The sequence below is a fragment of the Leptidea sinapis genome, chromosome 9, assembly GCF_905404315.1.
Source record: "Leptidea sinapis chromosome 9, ilLepSina1.1, whole genome shotgun sequence".
Classification (NCBI taxonomy): domain Eukaryota; kingdom Metazoa; phylum Arthropoda; class Insecta; order Lepidoptera; family Pieridae; genus Leptidea; species Leptidea sinapis.
In genome coordinates, this window is record NC_066273.1 from 8,146,464 (window position 1) to 8,163,823 (window position 17,360).

General features: G+C 33.9%; 2 protein-coding genes and 1 non-coding gene across 4 annotated transcripts in view; 1 reads left to right on the forward strand and 2 right to left on the reverse strand.

Annotated features, from left to right (window-relative positions):
- The window catches only part of LOC126966081 (protein gooseberry-neuro-like), a 31,122-nt gene extending 25,707 nt beyond the window's left edge, over positions 1–5,415 (forward strand). The window contains exons 4-5 of the mRNA XM_050809957.1: positions 3,041–3,237; positions 4,453–5,415. Of these exons, the coding sequence (XP_050665914.1) occupies positions 3,041–3,237; positions 4,453–5,178 (923 nt within the window). The 3' untranslated portion in view covers positions 5,179–5,415. The remainder of the gene's footprint in view (positions 1–3,040; positions 3,238–4,452) is intronic.
- A 1,981-nt stretch (positions 5,416–7,396) lies between these two features.
- On the reverse strand, positions 7,397–16,633 carry LOC126965932 (putative uncharacterized protein DDB_G0282133). Of its 2 annotated transcripts, XM_050809728.1 has the most exons (3): positions 16,544–16,623; positions 9,353–10,982; positions 7,397–8,944 (listed from the first exon to the last, which is right to left on the reverse strand). In XM_050809728.1, the coding sequence occupies exons 1-3, from the start codon at positions 16,568–16,570 to the stop codon at positions 7,545–7,547; spliced, it is 3,057 nt and encodes a 1,018-aa protein (XP_050665685.1). In that variant the 5' UTR covers positions 16,571–16,623; the 3' UTR covers positions 7,397–7,544. The 2 variants fall into 2 exon arrangements, with proteins under 2 accessions (XP_050665685.1, XP_050665683.1); XM_050809726.1 differs by having other exon boundaries at positions 7,397–10,982; positions 16,544–16,633.
- Positions 11,337–11,410, reverse strand: Trnas-gga (transfer RNA serine (anticodon GGA)). The gene has a single exon. It is a non-coding gene; the product is annotated as a tRNA-Ser (tRNA).
- Positions 16,634–17,360: the final 727 nt, after the last annotated feature.

A 17,360-nucleotide genomic window follows, 5' to 3' on the forward strand; every position in this document is an offset into this window, starting at 1 on the left:
CCTTTCAACTTCCAAATTATGACTTTACGAAGCCGCGGCCGGCTTTACGGGCTCACATTTCGGCAAAGCCTCGCACCTCCTTCATCACAAATAAGCCCCTCACGTCTTTCAGACATTAAATTTCTTTTACTCATATGGAAACTTCAAACAGCCATAGTGTGCTTTAAGATGTAAGGAATAAAGTTGAGGCAAATGTGATTAAAATTCTGATTTATGTAGCCTCATACGTTTCGTTTTGGAACAAAAAAGACCAAATAATTATTTATCACGCTGGCACAAGGGAATTCCAGCGACGCATATAACATTAGTACTTCGCATTGGCTTTTATATGTTCCAATAATAAGATATGTGATATTAAGCGATATAGTGCGAATTCCATAATTAAAATCCATTAGCAAAATCTATAATATTTCCGATTCTCTTTCATTCGTATCTGTACCAACTACAGATGAAACAAATTAACTTTATCTCTCTGATGCTGAGATAGTAATAATAGAAAAAAAAATATTCTTCAAATATTCTGAATAGATTCATTCATGAAAATGTAACCACATAATGTATATAGGAATTTTAACTAATTTTAATTTTTAAAAAATTAAAATTAGTTAAAATTTAATTTATAAAATTTAATAAAACTTCGCCGTGTGAAAAGTTGCCGCAAATAACGAATGAATTAAAGAGTAAACGAACTAACAGCGCAGGCGCATTAAGATTTGCGTTGTCGTTTTACATGTCATAAATCCAGATCGCGACACCAAAATATTGAATGGTGCCAAAATGTCACCAGAACGGCAAAGACGCCGACAAAGGAACCGCCGCTTTGGGTGTTCCTCAAGGCACAACAGTGAGCCCCTATTTTTTCATTTCTTTCAATTTTGACTCCTTTCAAAAGGCTATTAATATAAGCCGCGTTTTTAAAAATCGGCTCGAATCTAAAGCCGTGCATTGTAGATCAGTTTTTTAATCTGTTTCCGTAGGATAGCGCTACCGATTATAAATGAGATGAACCGCAAGATACCGACATTTTTGATTTAGGCGAATTAAAATGTGATGTGGGTCTGTGTATAAAAACACGATGCTAATAAATAACGCGTGTCTCAAAAAACAGATGAAGACAAATCGCTATGAGGCACATCAAATAAATTATAACTCAACATTAAGATGACATTTTATTGATCTCTGTTGCTCACGGTATATAATTTAAGACTTGTTCATTTTCAGTCTGATATTCTTTTTTTTATTATCATCATCCCTTTATGGTTTGGTTTACATTTATTTTGCTATATTTTAAAATAGAATACATATTACTTGAAGTAATAATATATATAAATAAATATTCAAATAAAACATTTTTAAGGGATTAAAACGCGTGTTATTGTAACTGTGTTGTTAACATTATATTTTTGCTTAAGAGTTACAATTTTATTATTATTTTCGTTAACACGGGGGTAGGTGTAGTTTTGGATTTTAATTTAGAGATAATTAAAAAAAAAACAAACCTACACATACTAAAAAAGAAGAGGATATTGTCAGTAAATTTTACCTTGTTGTTCAAATTAAACATTAACGGTGTTATTATAAAAAAAAAAACATGGTTAAGACACGTGTTTTGTTAGACAGTGACCTAACAATAACGACGTCTAAAATAGAGTTTATTTTTTTTTTATTACAAAACAGTGTTGATCTTGTGTTTAACTAAAACGTGGTAAAGCACAACATAAACTGAAGTGTACAGGACTAACTTAAAGGAATGGAACGTAATTTTTGATAGCTGTCATCATATAATCTAAATCTTCCATATGAATATAATCTTTGTTTAAGGTATAAAATAAGAAAATAAAACTTCTTTCTTCTTTAGCACCGATCACTACCAATAAAATTTGAAAACAAATACTCTAAGCTTGGTGGTATAAGCTTCTCTCTCTAACTCTTGTTTAAATATAAGCAATGTCTAAAGATTGTTGAACGCAAAACAACAGAAAGATTGATTTGTAATAGAAAATTTTTAAAACAAGTGTTCAACACATGGTTAACTTTTTGTAATAACATACCTAGTAATTATTTTTCTTTTACAAGGAATCAATAAAGCTTTTTTATTTTTTTTAACATCGTTTCAACTCCATTCTCCTTTCCTTTATTGCTATATAATATACTAGCTGCCCCGACAGACGTTGTTCGGTAGATAATAAAAAAGGTAGTGTTTTATAGGAATTTGCCAATAATATTTCAAAACATCAAGAAATATTTCGTATAAAATGCTCCCTGTTGTAATTATGAAATTTTTTCACAACGGAACTGCCAAACCGTGCGTCACTAAATCTTTATATATATATTTCTTGTGTGCGTGTGTATGTCATTGAACTCCTCCTAGACGACTGGACTGATTTTGATGAAATTATTTGTGTGAGTTCAAGGGGATTCGAGGATGGTTTAGATTCACAATTGAACTACCTCCTAAACGGCTGGACCGATTTTGATGATATTTTTGTGTGTTCCAGTGAATTTGAGATTGGTGTGTGTCTTCAGGTGGATTCGAGAATGGTTTAGATTCACAATTATTAAACTACATCCTAAACGGCTGGACCAATTTTGATGATTTTTTTGTTTGTTTCAGTGAATTTGAGATTGGTTTAGATTCTCAATTCCATCCATATAATATAATTCTCCTGCTCATGTGTATGTTAGTGAACTCCTCCTAACGGCTGGACCAATTTTTCAAATTTAAGACGTGTGTACAGGACAACTTCTGTCGGGTCCACTAGTTCTCTCATAGAAAATATGTCCATACAAAACAAATATTGAAAATAAAAATAAATATAGGTCCCAAATCAAAATAAAAACTATCCTATCTTACAAGTTGGACTAAACTGCACTCCACGAAGTATTCCCCATTAAAATCCGTTCATTAGTTTAGGAGTCCATCGCGGACAAACAACGTGACACGTAATTTAAATATATGTATTAAGATGTACAATATGTTAAATGTTCGACAGTTTGTAAAATGTATTCATGTACCCCAATTAATTTATTACTTTTCTAGGCCGGGGCTCAGATTCTTCGGATATTGAGTCAGAGCCAGGCTTAACATTGAAGCGGAAACAACGGAGATCCAGGACCACATTCACGGGCGAACAGCTCGATGCACTTGAAAGGGCATTCCATAGAACGCAGTATCCTGATGTGTACACTCGCGAAGAACTAGCACTGCAAACTGGACTCACTGAAGCTAGGATACAGGTGTGTTTCTTTTCAAATCTATATATATAAAAGAGATTTCCACGTATATAGTCACTCATCACGATATCTCTGGAACCATTAGAGCTAAAGACTTGAAATTTGGTAGGAATATTCTTTACACCGAGTAGAGGTTTTACGAAATTCCAAGTTTTTTTTATTATGAACAGAACAACGTCTGTCGGGTCAGCTATAGTATAGTATAACTTACAAGAGTAAAGCTCACAAGTTTTAGTAAAATGTAAATATGTTTGAAATGAATGTCAATTATTATGATAATATATTATTATTAAGTATGGTTTGATCGGGTCACTCTGTTGCCTCGATGTTATTTCTCCTAGCCTTTCTACGCAAATGGCACAAATACGTCAAACTTGGTGAGTGTCGACTTGGACTTACATGCGTGCCGTTATAATATAAAAATATAATAATGTAAAGTATCATTTATTCAAACAAAACAAATCTTATAACTATATTTATAATACTATGATTACATAAAATTAAAACTATCATTACGGGGAAGCGTACCAAGAATACTGGCAGCATTTCCGCGTTGGATAGCTAGGCTGATCCGTTGACCGAAATAACTGCCAGCGCTTGGGTTTCCAGTAGCCTTATTGAGGTGCGAAGATAGTACATTGTGCATTCTCCGTGCCACTGGGCCTCACGGGCCAAGTGTCTCGACACCAAACGGCACAAAATTGTAAGACTGACTGAGTCTGACATATTTGCGACGCTTGCAGTCGAAGCAGCAGCCCCAGAACCAAAGTCATGATCATATATTTTATTAAATGATAACAGTTATGAAAACAATGATATACCAGATAATTTCGACTTGACAAATTTGATGTATAAAAAATGTTTCTAATTGCGGAATTACCCGCAATTATTAAAATACATATAATATTGACATGAAAGTTCAAACAAATAGTAAATAAATTAATTGCCTCCGATAAAAAAACCCGCTGAGTTTCTTGCGCCCATTCTTCTCAGGTCTGAGGCACTCTATTTTGATTGGGTGGTAGTTTTTGACGTTCAATAAGGGATTTTAAATCCTATTTTGAATAAAAATAATTTTTATAAATTTGATACAAAAGTTATGTAATGCCTAATAATTGAAGTGTTAAATCTATCAAATAATACATAACTCATATATAGCTTAATATAATTATAGTTTATTGTTATTATTGGCTTAAATTATATTAAATTTTCTTTCAGGTGTGGTTTTCAAATCGCAGAGCACGACTTCGCAAGCACACTGGTTCAAATGCAGCTCCTTCACTATCTAATTACCCATCACTACCGATGCCACAAATACCATGTCCGTACCCTGCAGGCGAAATACCGCCGCTATCACAACATCATCCCCAACACCCAGACGCGTGGCATCACCAGAAATATGCCAATTACAATCAACTGATGGCTCAATCTCAACACTTAAACCAAGCCTTTCAAGCTAGTTTTCCAAGCACTTCAAGTAGTACCTTTGGTCATCTTGTTGCTGGTGTAAATGGACCATCTCATAGTCAATTATTAGAAGCAAGTGCACCACGGAATGATTATGGAAGATATGCAAGTACAGGTGAACTTTATAATAAAACCATAAACTACATGCATAAAGAACTTGATGATGATAAAGCGACAAATGAAGAAGTGATAGAACCAAGACAAGATGATAATTATGGTAAAAGTTCAGTAACTGATTACAAAGATTTAACTAGTAGTGAATACCCAAAGGTTCCAACAGACTATTCCAAAGTTACAGTCGATGCTCCACCTCCTCATTGGAGTCCGACTCACAACTCATTGAACATGGGACTTACTAGTCTTCCTAGTGACTACAAATATATGAACGACCCTTATTCCTTTTCAAACATTCCAGACCCACTAAATCAACATAACTATCCCAACCCCCCAAATCCTGCAAATAAATACTGGATTTGAAAATACTGTTAGAACATTTAAATAAGATTAGAACATACAAATTAGTATTACTTTACTTCACGAGTACCTAACATAGCAATTATTTAAGACATTTAGTTCAGCTAAATTAATTTGTTTAGAATATAATTTATTTTATTGTATTAAATTGTACTTTTTTATTCTTTATGATATAAATAATAAATTAGTTTTTAGTTTTTAATACCTCTGTTACGCATTCCAATAAAGATTATTACCTATTTTTATACCAAAAGTTTATATAATATTAGTAGAAGTCACTAGTAAATATTAAACTTGTAAGATTATGAATGGATATTTTAATCATGTTCCCTGCTGTATTAATTTAGTTTTCTTAGGTCTCTTACACTTCATCACAGTTATCTTCTAAAACTGATCCATCCAAAATTGAAAGAGAGTACATAGAAAAATTTAATCAAAATGAGATTAAACACATTTCTCTTCCCTTAGATCTAAAAATACAGGGTGGTACAATAGAACGTGCATTTATTAAATATTGATAAAAAAATAGTTCAATAAGCATGGTTCAAATAAACTACATAAATTATTATGTGATTAAATGGAGTTGATTTTATTTTTCAATAACATCGTCTAAGTGACGGCCCTCTCTAAGATGGTACTCCTGTAATCGCGAACGAAGTGATGTTTCGTCCTCGCGAATCTTCAGTGGGTTATTGTGCTTCATAATTGGGTTGTCGCTGCTCCAATAACGACAAGATTGACGGTTTACGAATCCATTTAGGTGAAAATGAGCCTCGTCAAAATAAAAGAGATTGCTGAAATTAGAAATTGACTAAGCATGCTTTGCTTCAGCAAATGACAATCTTGCTCCGAAGTCAGCCTCATTCAATTCCTGCATTAATAGCAGCTTATAAGGATGCAGTTTAAGATCCAATGTCAAAATTCTTTGTAAATTTTGTCGCGACAAACACGGAAAAATAAATTAAAATTAACATGAAGTGTGGCCTCCACTGGCTGAAATAACGGCTGCAATTCTTCGTGGCATGCCTTGAACAAGGTTTTTACGAGTTCTTGTGAAAACACTCTCTGATTTTCTGTGGCTGGGTTTACAGCTCTAACACGTCGTTTCAGAAAGTCCCATACATGTTTAATGGGATTGAGGTCGGGACTTCATGGCGTTCATCACCCCTTCACTAAACCAAGCGTCTTCAAGACCCATTCGGTTAGCTTGAGCATTGTCGTCTAGCAGCACATCCTGTAATATTTAACGATGGTTGTACATGAGGAATTAGGATTCCTTGATGTAGTGTTGTGCTTTTAGAGAGCCAATTTCTACGAAAACTAACTCTGTACGATCTTCAGAAGTTTTCCCAGGCCAAAACATGACAGAGCGGTCACAGTATGGCGAATTCCTTCAAAACATACCACTGCATATCTTGACTTCTGGCACTTTACGATGTCAGTCCTGGCCAAATAAAAAACTAATTTCGGCTTCATCAGAAAATTAAACCTTGCTCCATTCTACGTCTTGCCACGTCGCACTATTTTGGGAAAACCTAAAAGTTACAATAAGATGCCCTCGGAGTAATTTGGAACCCCTAGCTCGTCTTCGACTGTATATCTACTGACACTGATAGAATGTGAATGTTAGCGTATGGAGTATGCTTGAATCGAGTAGTACTTTGAAATTTACAACTTAGGAACATTTTATTTCACATGTCAGTGCTTTTAAATACGTAAACAATTGTTTGTAATTAATTTAATGACAAAAATTTATGCATTAGGCGTTGTGTTGCGGAAATCCATAATTATCCAAATGATGTGAATTTTATTGAGTATAGATTCAACACGAGACTCGTGCCAGAATTTCACGAGCCAAGATCCCCTGAGGATGCCTCGTGTAGAGGCGAAACACTTGTCGAATTGATTAAAGACTTACTTTTAATTCAGACTTACATTAAAAACTTAACGGAATTTACACTCAATACAAATCACAACCTTTAGATAATGAATGCATATAGAACCTCATTTGTTTAAGATTTCCATAGTTGTACAGAAAAATTTGGGTGCCCGTTTTTTTTGGTGCCCGTGACATTACCCTGCCGCAGTACAATCTACCACAAACTTACTCCTATGAACTGACGCTGCGATGAGACCCAATCCACCGAGCACTGCGAGCTAAGGAAACGAGAGTTAGTGCTAGGTCCAAAAAACCTCTTTTTGGTATAAAATAAAAAACATGTTTTTCATAAATAGAAGTGTATTAAAAATACTATAGAATACTATATTTTATTACAAAACTATCGAACTGTAAACTCCAATAAATATACAAAGTTAGCTGACAATCATGTTTGTTACAATGTAAGAATAGCTTAAGATATTCAAATCAATTACTGCGTAAAGATCTCAAGAATAGTTGCGCCAGCCTCTGCAGGTAATGTAACAATTTCTTCATTGGCAGGTGTATTATATTCTGAAACCGTAAATTCTAAACCAGATGGAGTATTAGTCTCACCATTTTGATCAGTTTGTGAAATTATAGCCGCCTCCGTAATGGCATCATCAGTACTTATAGTTTGAAACTCTACATTATGGGTATTTACTGGAACATTATCAGTTACAGACTCAGAGATGCCTGTTTCTGCTACAGCATTAACATTAGCAAGTTCAGTTTGTTCTGTTTGTATGGATCCTGGAAGATCGGAACCGTTATTATTTCCATTTGTCACCTGAGATTCAACAGTACTGGCATTTGTGTTTGGAGGGATGTTAATTTCTGTAACTACTTTATTACTTTCAGGTTGTTCTGGCTGCAGAGGTTTTGGTAATTCGGTTATGCTATCGTCAACACTGACTGGTTGTATAGTGGTAGCAGCTTCTTCTAATAAAATTCCACTCGTAGTTGGTGTTTCATGTTCATTGCCTATTTCAGTAATTTCCTCAATATTTTGTACCGGTGTATTATTAATGTTAGTAATATCAACACTTGGTTCTTCTCCAGCATTGTTGTTAATAGTGTTTGGTGATACTGATTCCTTATTTTGATCTGGTATAATGCTAACGTTGGTTATATCAGTTTGTGGGACTTCTGAAACATCGTTCACGGTATAATCAATGTTTGTTTGCACTTCAACATCATTGCTGATCATATTTGGGGGAACGATAGCTGTAACTGAAACTGAATCTACATTTTGTTCAGGTACAATGTCAACAGTATTTGTTTCTGCCTGTCCAGTTTGTACTGTTAATGAATCGTCAGTTACTGTACTGTCACCATTTGTAGGTTGCAGCACTGCATTTTCAGAGCCGAGGTTATTATTGATACCTAAGCCATTATTCTGCACTGGTACTATGTTACTGTTATTTATTCCCTCCTCTTGTTGAATGTCATTCACATTCTCAGTGATAGATAAAGCATCTGGTGAAGCAGTATTTGAAACAGAATTTATGGTATCACTGTAACCATTACTTTCAGAATCACTGGAATGTACAGCTCCTACATTACTTTGTGTTGGCCCGACTGGATTTTGGTTTGCGTTTGCGGTTACTTCTGGCTTAACTGTATTTATGGAAGTATTATCATTCACTGTATTAATGACTGCATTTTCTTGAACACCAGTTGTAGGTCTTCCATTATTAACAGGAGTGATTCCAAGGTCTGAATTAAAACCAGGAGCAACTTCAGTGATGCCTATACTCACTGTTATACTATCACTATTTTCGCTTTCTGGTAGTTTTGGTTTGTTTTCTGCAGCATTCACAATATTATTATTTGCATCTATAGCTGAACCTCCCTCTACATCAACAACATTTCCATTTCCACTATTACTACCATCAATATTCACGTTTTCTGGAACACTAGTTTCAGTATTGATTTCGGCATCAAGTGACGTATCTTTACCTGAATCCCCGGAAGAGCCCTCATGACCAACTTCAGTGTTTACTGGCTTACCTACAGTATTGTCTCCATTCGTTATAGGACTCGAATCACTTGGTACAGAATTAGAAGTAACATTACTCTCGGAATCCACAGATCCACCACTGCCTTCAGTATTTGGTCTAGTAATCTCGGAGTAACCAGGAGCAACTTCAGTGATGCCTATACTCACTGTTATACTATCACTATTTTCGCTTTCTGGTAGTTTTGGTTTGTTCTCTGCAGCATTCACACTATTATTATTTGCATCAGTAGCTGAACCTCCCTCTACATCAACAACATTTCCATTTCCACTATTACTTCCACCAATATTCACGTTTTCTGGAACACTAGTTTCAGTATTAATTTCAGCATCAAGTGACGTTCCTTTACCTGAATCCCCGGAAGAGCCCTCATGACCAACTTCATTGTTTACTGGCTTACCTACAGTATTGTCACCGTTCGTTATAGGACTCGAATCACTTGGTACAGAGTTAGAATTAACATTACTCTCGGAATCCACAGATCCACCACTGCCTTCAGTGTTTGGTCTAGTAATCTCGGAATTCGATGGATCTCTACCAGCACTGGAAACTTCAACTACACCGACATCGGTAATAGTATTGCCATTATTTTCAGCTACAGGCACTACATTTTCTGCTGGTGGTCCATTAATTTCTGTTTCAGCTCCTTCGTTGAGTATTGGTTTTACTATCAATTCAGGTGATTTATTACTGCTGTGATCTAATCCTAATATCGGGCTTTCACTTCCTAGATTGTTAGATACTGTAACACTTGTAGCATCTGAGTTTTCTGCCGTTACAATATTTCCATTTGAGTTTGGCTCAGAATTCGTACTGCCTGAGTTAAGACTAGATGCAGCACCATTACTTGCTGTGTTGTCTACTATAGGTTTATTATTTTGTTGGTTTTCACCAAACCAATTAGGTATTAGACTAGATAAGAATTGTGATATAGTTTGAAGCAGTGTTCTTTTTTCTTCTAGAGTTTGTTGAACAGGTGCTGCCCATGGCAAGGTTATATTTTTTAACAATTCTGTTTTATTGTTTAATTCCTCTATATCTTCATCCAAAGATTTGCGCAATTTCTGTAAAGTAATAGCATTTACGTGACTCAAAAATTGTTTGCGTAGTGCCTCCCTTTCAGCAACATCATTTTGTAATTTAGTTTGTATCAATTGCAAAATTGCGCGACGACGTTCACTCTTAGTACTGTTTGGTGGAAGTCCTAATTCTTCTTGCAAGTACCTATCAAGTGCTGCCTGCTTTTCCAATCTAGTGCTAGCTAATGTTAAGCCATATTTCATGTATATATGGTTTCTCCAGACGTCCTCAAACTCAACCGAATTCTCTTCTTCGGTTTCAAGCAAACTGTCGTCAGTGTCAGATTCTCTTTCTATTGCTTCTTTTCTTATTTCTTCTAGTCTCTTTTTCAGTTTTTCCTGTCGTTTCTGTTCTTCTTTAAGAGACTTCTCTTCCAGTTTTCTCTGGCGTTCTTCTTGTTTTTGCCTTTCCTTTTCCAATTTTTCATTTAATTTTTTCTCTTCTTTTTCCTTCCTTTCTTCTTCTTTGTGTTCTTCTTTCAAACGTTTTTCCTGAAGTTTCTTCTGGTGTTCTTCTTGTTTTCGAAGACGCTCTTCTGCTTTTTCCCTTTCTTTATGTTCACGTTCCTGTATTTTATGCCGTAATTTCTCTTCTTTTTCTCGACGTTTCTCTTCTCTCTCTTTTAATTTTCTCTCTCTAGAATCTTCGTTATCATCGCTGTCATTGTCATCCTTACGTTCTGAAGATGAGTTGGACTCTTCAGAATCTGATCTTTTAATTCTCAATAACAGGCCATTGGGTTCAGAATCATCAGGGAGATATTTTGCCGTAACAACACAAACACCAATCTGAAATGAAAAATACAAAATATTACTATCAAGAATTAAAAGTACCTATGATCATGCTAAATAAAGGAACAAGACAGTTACTATAATCTTGGAACTTTTATGCGAGGCTGGAAATGTAGTAACTATTCAAAATACGCCCTGTTTAATGTGTAATTAGTAATTTTACGTATGATAATCTATGGCACAGTTAAATATCTAAATTTATATACCGTCATTTTATAATTATCAAGAAAAACTGCTCTATCAGTTATCATTCCTGAATATATTAATGAGATAAAATAAAAAACAACGTCAACAAGTTATTATATAAATAGAAAATCACTACACAAATAAAATTTGAAAATCAAAATTTTATGAACGATGCGGGATTCGAACCCGCGACCTCCGGCGTTCCGTGCCGGCGCTCTAACCAACTGAGCTAACCATTCGAGCAAATATTAGGGTTGAGCAGGTTATCAACTGTAAAGTAGATTCTGTAGATAAAGCCACAACCTGAGAGTTGAACAAAGCAAACAAAATTTTATAACGAGGCGGTACTCGAACGGTTAGCTCAGTTGGTTAGAGCACCGGCACGGAACGCTGGAGGTCGTGGGTTCGAATCCCGCATCGTTCATAAAATTTTGTTTTTCAAATTTTATTTGTGTATTAATCCTAGAAGTGAGGGTTATCACTTTAAAAACATAACATATTGTTTAGAAAATCATTGACATATTTGTTCAATGTACAATTTTATTCGTAGCTCGCTCCCCGCCGCCAGTGGGTTACACCTACACTGATACACTTACATTAAAAAATTGATACATTATAGTGTTTACAAATTTAAGCTGGATTTTTAAAATAAATCAAATATTTTAAATATGGTGGTACATGAAACTACCACCATTCGACGCCTACCACCATTATCCTAGAGGGTTTATGGCTTCTTATTTTTTTATTATATTTGTAATAAGATTAATAAAATTTAATTTATTTCCTTTTAAAAGCTGGGGAAGTACCCAGCGAAGCGGGCGGGAACAGATAGTAATAATTATTATTTTAATTGTCTCGTATAAAAACAGCTAACTGTAAGTAACAATAGTAACGGTTTCAACAATGATATATTTCATTCTTATCACTCTTGTGTAGTTTTATTCTGTAAGAGAGAACAAAGAAGTGATATGCATAAAAAGGAATCAACTGTATGGGAATACACTGGGACTATCTTTATTGCAAAATTGTTAGCCTGGTCATTGTCTGTACGTTCAATATATCACACAAATTAATCTGAAATCAAAATTTATGAATGATGCGGGACCGATGCGGTCGAACCTGTGACCTCTCGCGTTCCGTGCGAGCGCTCTTCCACTGAGGCAACCGTTCGAGTAACGCAAAGTTCATAAATGGTACATTAATTTCCTTGTAAGTTACAGGTTCCTGAACATGGTTCAGTAGTTTTAGAATAAAGAAGTGACGATGTTTTAAGTCCGGTAAAATCTGAATAGTTTACTTTCATTATATATAGTTACCATTTGATATTTTTGAAGTGAACCCGCGACCTCTCAGGCTACGTTCTAGCGCTCTTCCACTGAGACAACCGTTTAAGTGAAGTTCATAAATCCTGATATGTCTTTGTTCAACTCTTAGGTTGTGGCTTCATCTACAGGATCTACTTTACAGTTGATAACCTGCTCAGCCCCAATATTTGCATATTAGGACCTTGACTTGAGACGTTGCTGTTTCAAATCGAAACAATTTGTTATTGTTTTAAAGTTGCCTCTTAATAGGTACCTCAGCGGAAGAGAGCTCGCACGGAACGCGAGATGCATCGTTCACTTATTAATAATTAATCCCAGAAGTGATACTTACTTAAATATCAAATTGTTTAATATAATTACAAAAAAAATACAGGTTGACATATCTGTATACCCGTAAGTCTGTATGTTTGAACACTCTTATCCCTGATATGACTAAAGTAATTTGAATGCGGTTTTCAATGATGTAGTTACGTTGGCTTAACTCCACTTAACATAAAGTATTCGTTTGTTTTTTTTTTCAAATTACCGTTCTTAATATTTCTGAAACGGCTGCTTCGATTTTTTTTATGACAGTAAGGAACGAGACGAGGAGGATGTTCAGCTGATTATAATTGATACTTTCTAGCCATTACAATGCAGTGCCGTTCAGGATTCTTGAAAAACACAAAAATTCTGAGCGGCACTACAACTGCGCTCATCATTTGAGACATAAGATGTTAAGTCTCATTTGCCCCGTGATTTCACTAGCTACGGCACCTCCCACTGGTTATATATCACTGCTTATATATAATAAAGAGTAACACAGAGAAATACAAATAGAAATTAAAGTAAAAAAGTGCGTACACCTTTCTAAAAGGCTGGCAACGCTCCTCTGGTGTTGCAAGAGTATATTCTGTTCTTCCGGGGGCGGTGATCACTTAACATCAGGAGAACCGTACGCACGTTTATCCTCCCCTTGCATTAAACAAAAGTACACCGAAAATATATGTGGAAAATGTCGCGTGCACCCCCTCGGAGGTAAAGTGTTTTTCCTGGATCGTATTTTGTTTACAAAATTGTATTTGTTAACTTGTGCTTGGTCTATATTGTATTAAAAGTGATGACGAGTCAAAAGAGCTTTAAAACAACATAAATAATGTTTATTTGGTAAAAAATACAATTCTAAACTGATTTACCAATTATCATAATTAAGTTAAATTTATTTCCCAGTAAAATATAAAACATTTCAAATGTCTTACAATTCACAACTTCGTTCATAAATCTTCCCGTCACCAGTACGAGTAGGAGGTACATTGGTACGCTTGCATTTAAAAATAAAATCATTATTTTGAACAGGATTTAAAAAAAGTTTAATATGTATTATAATGTTATTGTTCAGTAAAAGACTGACTGCATTTTTACGTACTCTTAACTATTCTACATAGCTAGGCCTTTTTGGTAAGCTATAAGAAATATTTAAAATAAATCCCATTACTTATGTGGAAGCTATACGTGGGCGCCTATCAAACAACAGAGTATAGGTTCGGTTCCCGCTGAAACATTGTATACTTTTCCGACAGAACGACCTCAATTGTAACGACAGCTTTTAAATCCTCACTATATTACCCAATTTTGAACACTTTATTAGCAATCTATTAGGCAGGAGTCATAACCTAATGTCAAGTAAATATAAAGAACTGACTAAACCTTCGCGCGATTTGTATTTTTCCAGTGAAAAAAATATATAAGAATTGAATATTGTAACGCCTCGTGTTGTTGTATTAGCAAAATTTTCGTTTTGAACATTTGCTCTACGATCTGCATGTGCATCATTTTCTATTTGTTTATGTAATTTTGCTTAGATCATGAATACGTCTAGATAGACTGTGACAGCTGTGACGTCTAAAAAATAGGCTTTAGAATTAACCTCTATTCAGACCAATTCTCGCACACTATCACAAAGTGTGATACAAATCGCGAGTGTACGACGTAGCTTGTCACGCATAAATATTCCTGGCCTGTTTTTATCAGTTGTCTAACAGAAACACACCATATCTAGACGTATAAATTATCTAAGTTACTTTGCTACTTGATCGAATCGGATGTATGAATTTTATCATCATGGAAATTTAAGAACGAATTTTAAGAACATAAAGATTTTTAACGTGAAATAATTTTCGTTCAATTAGATATATTAAATAAGAGAGAAAATATCTTTACTTTAGTATAAAATATCATAATAGTTTTGAAAATCCAAGAGTGCACGCCTCATAATCTCATTTTCCACAGTAAAATTGATTTTGTGTCAATGTACGAGTATGTAGATACACTCGATCTCATATGCCAAAGCTCTTGTATTCCCTGAAGTTACTAGTCCAGTCGTATTTTACTTACAAATAATAATTAAACTACAGTAATTTGAACGCTCATAATAACCAACGTGTTAATGTGCATTGAATTTTTTCGACCAATTTCCCTGCTACAAACGAACGTCCAAAAAAGATTAGTTTTAATGTTATTAAGTATTCAGTGTGTTAAACAGAATAATTGCTATTGAAACAGATTATTTGCATTGATAGGCACTCATATTAATTAACCTTTAATTGTGATACAAATATAAAAACATCAGTTTCGAAAAAACTACTTATTTTGACATTTCAAGAGTTGAGCACTGCCTCAAAGCTCGCTTAAGAGGAGTCTATTCATAAAAATTCTTTAATAATTCACATCGTGCAATACGCAAATTACGAGGTACTTAGTTTTAAAAATTCGCACTTACAATAGCTTTCAGAAAGTTGATCGAAGTATAGAAATTTTTAATGATAAGTTCTATGCTTTTCGGTATAAACTCCAGAAATTGATATGTGGCTAGACAGGAATATAATGTGCTGTTCAACAAAAATTATTCATTTTATGTAATATCTTAGTTCTACCGTATTTAAGTAAAATAAGTTTTTTTTTTTAACTAATTTCCACTTTAAAGAAACTAATTATATAATTATATTGTATTATAATGTATCTTAGTATTAGTTCTTATGTTGCACAATTAAAATTCAAAAATTATATATAGGTATGTTATACTTGCATTCGGTCGTTGCCTGTAAGTGCAATAACACTTAGACTTAGAATTACTTAGAATTATATTTAATGTAATTAGTTAGTGATTATTGTACTGGCGATTCTAATAAATAAATAAATAACTATACTAATATTATAAAGCTGCAGTGTTTGTTTGTTTGTTTGTTTGTTTGAACGCGCTAATCTCTGGTACTACTGGTCCGATTTGAATGATTCTTTCAGTGTTGGGTAGTCCATTTATCGAGGAAGGCTATAGGCTATGTTTTTTTTTTTCAAAATTAAGGATCCGTAATAAAATTGCTATTTTGTATCACAAGGTGTAAAATCGAAAACCTATTTTTGCGTGCGCTGCAAAAACTATTGACAATAGAACAAAATGATGTACAGGCTATAATATAGGCAATATTTTATTACTTATAAAACTATCGCGTGAATTATACTTTATATGGCAAAACAACGTTTGCCGGGTCAGCTAGTAAATAAATAAAAATAAGCAGTATTGTTCAAAAACAAAATAATTTTCTTAAATTTGTCACTCGTGTAATGCAATTCCAAATCATGAATAGAATTTTTTAACAAATATCAATGGATTAGCTTTTAAATATTACACCGTCTGTATCTGTTATAAGGAGCTTACTACAAAACCTCTAACAATATATTCGCATTAAGAAATTATTAAAATGTTTCAAAACTAAATCAAGTAAAGAAATATATTACGCTTCAAAGGCTCTCATATAGGTAACTTTCAATTTTTATTTTTTATTTAAACACGACTCACATATTGGAAGCAGCACCTTACAAACTAATTTGATATAGATATATATTACAGCCATTGTAACATACTCTATTTGATTGAAAAGAGCTGAACTTATAACGAACATATGTTAAATACAGTAATTTAAAAGAAATATTTGTAGAGACAATTTATAAGAATGTAGTTTATTTGACTTTGACTTTAACTTGACTTAAAATATCTAAAATTGTACTTACAATAAACAGCAATAAGGTAATCTTCATATTTGCATATAAAATTCGTTCGTAGCACTTAAACTAAAACTTTTCATTAGGTTCGTTCGTTTCTGTTGCCGAAATCTTTCTAACCATCCTTTTATACTGCGCACTAATTACTGATAACGTAGATAATTACTGCAGGAGATAGCTAACATACAGAAAGACAAACAAGATGTTTTGCAGTCTGACTCACGGTATGTACGCGTTAATGAAACATCACAATATAATGCTATAAATGAAAGTAACATACGATAATAACAAACGGATGTCTGTATGCTTTTGTAAACACCGACACCGGAAACTGGAATCATGATATGCAAATACAATTAAGTTATAATATTAAATGGTCCAGTATTCTAGAAATTTCCATGATTCTAGGAACGGGGTGTGTTCCGAAGAGCAGCTCTGTTTGGTCTGATTCCTGGCGCCGAGTTCTATCATCGCATCTTTGGATGTGTGGCATATTTATTAAGAGATTATTAAAATACAAAATAGAAATAATAATACAAGTTTTACTTAAAAGCTTGTTAAGACTTTGCCTGAACTAGGTAAACCTGTGTTTCAGGCGTAAGAGCCTATATTAAAACGAAATAATCACAAAAAATAGAAACTTAATAAAGTAAGTAAAACGACATAAATTAATCTACAGGTTAAGTATATAAGTAAACAATGTCTTCAAACTAAAGACTATTAACTAATAGAAATAAAATATAATGTTTATTTTAACACTATTAGTAATTTTTCTGTATCTTCATAGGACATATTTTGAAGTCCTCCATGAAGAGCCTTCTTACAA

What these genes read in the sequence shown, in the direction of transcription:
- LOC126965932 (XM_050809726.1), bottom strand. Translation starts at nt 16,570, where the DNA reads ATGAAGATTACCTTATTGCTGTTTATT. An exon ending in TTACCTTATTGCTGTTTATT is followed by an intron (nt 10,983 to 16,543) that starts GTAAGTACAATT and finishes TTTTCATTTCAG; the next exon opens with ATTGGTGTTTGTGTTGTTAC.